Source organism: Apium graveolens, chromosome 11 (assembly GCF_009905375.1).
Source record: "Apium graveolens cultivar Ventura chromosome 11, ASM990537v1, whole genome shotgun sequence".
Classification (NCBI taxonomy): Eukaryota; Viridiplantae; Streptophyta; class Magnoliopsida; order Apiales; family Apiaceae; genus Apium; species Apium graveolens.
Genome location: NC_133657.1, coordinates 99,386,704 through 99,392,228, shown reverse-complemented (window position 1 = coordinate 99,392,228; position 5,525 = coordinate 99,386,704). Strand labels below are relative to the sequence as shown.

The following is a 5,525-nucleotide window of genomic DNA, read 5'->3' as shown; positions in this document are numbered from 1 at the left end:
CATTGAAAATGTAGCTCTAGTTGCAGGACTCAAGCATAATCTGATCAGTGTGAGTCAAATCTGTGACAGAGGTTATCATGTCAACTTCTATGAGGAGAATTGTGAAATTTTTAGTCAGTCTGATGGCAAGATTACATGGACTGGTGTAAGACATGGTAGTTTATATGAAGTCAGGGTCTCCACAAGTATTGATGATTCATAAGTTTGTCTACTGAGTAGAGCATCTGTGGAAGACAGTTGGAACTGGCATAAAAGACTTTCTCACCTCAACTTCAATAATATCAATGAACTTGTGAGGAAAGATCTTGTGAGAGGATTGCCCAATGAAGTTTTTACTCCTGATGGCTTATGTGACTCATGCCAGAAAGCCAAACAAAGGAAAACTTCTTTCGAGAGTAAAACTGAATCCTCCATTCTTGAACCATATGATCTACTTCATATTGACCTCTTTGGTCTAGTGAATATTATTTCAATTGCCAAGAAGAGGTATACACTCATAATTGTTGATGAATATACAAGATACACATGGGTGTATTTTCTGCACACCAAGGATAAATCTCTATCCATTCTTCTTGATCATGTGAGGGAGCTGGAAAAAGGATCAACATACAAAGTGAAGATCATCAGAAGTGATAATGGAACTGAATTCAAGAATAGCTCTATGAAAGAGTTCTACAAACTTAAGGGGATAAAAAAAGATTTTTCTACTCCTGGAACTCCACAACAAATGGAGTTTTTGAAAGAAAGAATAGAACTCTAATAGAAGCTGCAAGAACCATGCTAGAGGAAGTAAGATTTCCTACCTACTTCTGGGCTGAGGTTGTGCAAACTGCTTGCTTTACACAAAATGTAACATTGATCAACAAGCATGGAAAAACACCATTTGAGATGATAAAGGGAAAGAAGCCAAATTTGAAGTACTTTCATATTTTTGGTTGTAAGTGTTTTGTTCTCAAAACTCATCCGGAGCAGCTGACCAAGTTTGATCTGAAAGCTGATGAAGGAATTTTTGTGGGATATCAATTGTCCACAAAGCCTTCAGAGTTTACAATCTGAGAATAAGAACAGTCATGGAATCTATTCTAAATTTGAGACTTGCCCACCAAGTATCCTATCCCTAATCCAATTCAAGGCATCCCATGCCTATCTAAGGGGCATCACCCCACAAATCAGAACTATGTTTTTTGACTTGATTCCTAGCATACAACAAGGTACATAGGCATCTTGTGAAGGCATATTGAGTCAAGAAGCACGAGAGAAGTCAAATAGAGTCTTGAGCGCATGAACCCTAATATTAAATATACCATAGTTTTTTACCCATAAGAGTCGTGTACTTCGTATTCGTGTAGTTTTTGTTTCATGTTCTCAAAATACAAATATAAATATAAACATTAAATATGTGTGTCATGTTCATGTCGTGTGAAGAATTTTCGGATCTAGTCTTAGCCGGGGCTTGGCGAATAATACTCTGTACTTTCCCTTCAAGAAAAAAATAAACGAAATGAGTAGATGATGGTAAGTGATTGATCAATATTTATACCCAAAATAACATTGTTCAAAAAATTCGTAAAATGCTCTGCATAGTCGACTATTGTATTATTATCGAGCATAAACAAACTCGTTGTTTTCTTGGAATGAAATACCTGGACCATCTTTGACCCAACACTAAATTTTTATTGTTTATTCCAACATTATTCTTGTATTACTTGCCTAAAATAAAAGTGATATGGATAGAAAATACATCATAAAGATACATTAAATATCGCATTAATTACGCTTAGAAATCTTATCCAAATCCTAATATAAACTAGGTTGATCAAGGCCTGTTACAGACTAAAGATGGCCTAAGATCGTCAAGGCCCACGTGCCAAGATCGTCAAGGCCCACGAGAAAAAGTTGTCAAGGTACACGAACACAAGTTGTTCACGGACTAGGCCCAATATGGCTGAAAGACCAAAGACATGATGTCCAACATGGATACTAACTACTACAAGGAAGAATCTAGAATCCTTTGCCTTACAGGAGTCCTAATTACCATATAAGTTGGAGACTTATCCACCAAGTCTCCCAACACGAGTCTAACCCTAGACTCGCCTATATATAAAGAGCTCTACCCCTCAACCTAGAACTATGTTTTGGCTTAATTCTCAACAACACAGAGATACGTAGGTAGCTTGCGAAGATAGCAAGTCCACGACCGCAAGCGCAGCCATTAAAGCTCGAAACTCACAAATCCTAGCATTAAATACTAACAAACCCTAATTTTTATTCTATAATATTTGGCACCGTATGTGGGAAGGCAACAACAAAAATGGTACACAGAATAGAACTACTGGTGGAACCACCGACGTAATCCCGATAAGGATACTCTTGTCCTCCACTGAGATTTCTTCACACTCGACCTACGCCACTCAAGCTGGAACAATTCCAATGGTGATTACTGATGCCCAACCTAAAGGGACGAATCCCGCTGCTCATCAAGGGACGAACCCCCCTCTCATCAAGGGACGAATCCCCATACTCATCAAGGGACGAATCCCCCTCTTCGACAGCTACAGGAGGTGTTAGGCTCCCAGCCTGTCGGGTATGAATACTCAACTATTGTGACTCCAGGGACTACCGACCCACCTTACGGTATGCCTCTATATTCGAAGGTTAGAGGAAATGGTCTCTCTAACCAAGGAGAATGACAAGGGCGGACTGCCCAATACATTCACGGCTTGGCTCCCATCTCTGAGAATCAAAAATTCACTGGAACCTACTCTGCTAGAGAGTCCAACTCATTGGACGAGAAAATCGCTCCAAGAAGGAGGGGTGCTGGTAAAGAGCCCCAACAACACCCAAAAAATGATTTCCCAAGATGTAGAAGAGAGGATTAGGGCTCACAAAGCCGAAATCCAAAGGTTGAAGCAAAATCTAGAGATGCATCAGACATCAAGACCCCCACATGCAGCATGACTAAGGGAATTTCCTCCCGTTGTAGACCTAGAAGGTCCAACGCGAAGGCAGAGAGTGCTGATCCCAAGGGCCAACCCGAATGAGTTGATTCCCTTAGGGGATCCTGACGATCCAAATCCTCCATTCACCGAAGATATTATCAATGCTAACATCTCGAGGAAGTTCAAGATGCCCACCATCAAGGTATATGATGGTACTGGCGACCCGGCTAATCATGTCAAGAAGTTTTCCAACGCTCTGTTATTACAGCCCATGAACAACGCTATCAAGTGTCAGTCCTTTCCTCAAACCCTGTCAGGTATGGCTTAAAGATGGTATAACCGTATACCCCCAATTGAATTGGGTCCTTCATGGAACTGAGTTAGGCCTTCATCAAACATTTTATTAGTGACAGAGTTCATAAAAAGAGTTTGGCTTCTCGCATAGGTTTAGTCCAAGAAGCGAAGGATTCCCTTAGAGACTACCTGAACCAATTCACGAAGAAGGCCCTGAAGGTCCTGGATGTCGACGACAATGTAGCTATGATAGCCCTACATCAAGGGACTAGGGATCGGTTCTTCAAGATGTCCCTGGCCAAACGCCCTCCTGAAAGCATGATGTAGCTCCATTATAGGGCCATAAAGTAATCAAGGTGGATGAAATTATGAAGAAGACTATGGTGAATAATTAACCTGTGGGCAACAAGAAGCGAAAGACCACCAAGGTTCACTAAATATTCAAGATTTAATACTCCAAGGAGCCAAATCCTTATGGAAATTGAGAAGGACAAAGAGTTCAGATGGCCGAAGCCACTGAGCGAAGACCTAGAGAAAAGAGATAAGAGCCGATACTATAGGTTCCACAGAGATGTTACTCGTAATACCGATGATTACAGAAAACTCAAGGATCAGATTGAATATTTGATCGGAAGATGAAATTTCGGACGTTTCACTAAGGATGAAGAGGCTGGAGGACAAACAAGAGATAATAATGATCGAAAAGACGACGGTCTAAGGGGAAATGACCAAGATCGTAACCAACAGCCTCGAGGGTCGGTAATCAATATGATCTCAGAAGACCCAACAGTTGCTGGGACTATAAGAAACTCTCGAAAAGTGTATGCGAGAGAAATGCAGAATATAGTCAGAGAGGTGTTCCTAAGCGTGCTAAGACTGAGATGACGCTTAAGTTTGGCAGCCTCAACCTTGAAGGTTTGAAGTTTCTCCAAGATAATCCCCTGGTTATCACCCTGATAATTGGAAATTGTCTTGTCAAAAAGATCCTAGTCGATAACGGAGCTTCAATGAACATTATGTTCCATGAAACATTTTTAAGGATGGGGTATACAGACTCTCAACTGACCCCATCCGATGCACCCATCTATGGGTTTAATGGAGTAGAGTGTCTTGTAGAAGGAGCAATTCAACTTCCCGTCACTATTGGGAAAGAACCCAAAGAGGCCACGCAGATGTTAAACTTTCAGGTGGTCAAGATAGCCTCTACCTACAACATAATCATGGGAAGGATCAGGATTCATACGTTTAAGGTCGTGCCCTCGACCTACCATATGGTACTTAAGTTCCCAACCAAAAATGGTGTCAGAAAAGAGAAACGAGATCAGAAAATGGCCTGAAATTGCTATGTAGCAGCAGATAGGCCCGATGGAGCTGGGGACAGGTTCTCCCCATAGAAGACATGGATTTCCATGAGAATGAAAAACTTCAGGGGAAGCCAGCGGAGGATTTGATCCCAATCCTTTTGGATCTTTTTGATCCGCACAAGGTAACATATGTTGGAGCATCTTTGGAGAAGCCGTTGAAAGGCCAGTCGACTGCGTTCTTATAAGAGAATAGTGATGTTTTTGCTTGGACAGTATCTTACATGCCTGGGATTGACCCTGACTTCATAACTCATAAGTTGAATGTGGATCCAACTCGAAAGGCTGTCAATTAGAAGAAGAGAACTTACTCCCCTGGTAGGCTGGAAGCCATCAAGCAGGAGGTCGAGAAGCTCCTAAAAGCTGGATTTATTGAGGAAGTGCAATTCTTCGAGTGGTTGGCTAACCCTATGATGGTCAAGAAAACGAATAAAAAGTGGAGGATGTGCATCGAATTCACTTGTCTAAATGATACATTCCCAAAGGAATGTTATCTCCTACCTAGGATTGATACCCTAATCAATGCAACTGTTGGATACTAGATGCTGAGCTTCATGGAAGGCTTTAGCGGTTCCAATCAGATCAAAATGCACAAAGACGACACTTGCAAGGTATCTTTCATATTCGCTTTTGTGTTTTTTACTATTTTGTTATGGCTTTTGGACTTATGTATGCAGGAGCTACTTCTCATAGATTGGTGAATAAGATATCTGCACGTCTAATAGGAAACACCATGGAGGTCTATATTGATGACATGTTATTCAAAAGCCTAGTCAAGCAAGATTATATTAATCACCTCAGAGAGGCATTCAAAGTGCTGATGTTAAACTCCTCCAAGTGTGCTTTTTGTAAGAACCCTGATTTTTGTAATATTTTAAATCTTCAGTGAATAATCACTAGGACTAGTTATGTAATACGTATGGACTTCATC

The 5,525-nt window shown here is 40.9% G+C and overlaps 1 protein-coding gene across 1 annotated transcript; it reads left to right on the top strand.

Moving 5' to 3' along the window:
• Positions 1-4,114: 4,114 nt before the first annotated feature.
• LOC141695728 (uncharacterized) lies at positions 4,115-4,570 on the top strand. The gene has a single exon (XM_074499952.1). It carries the CDS (start codon positions 4,115-4,117, stop codon positions 4,568-4,570), a length of 456 nt encoding a protein of 151 aa, XP_074356053.1.
• The last annotated feature ends 955 nt before the right edge of the window (positions 4,571-5,525 follow it).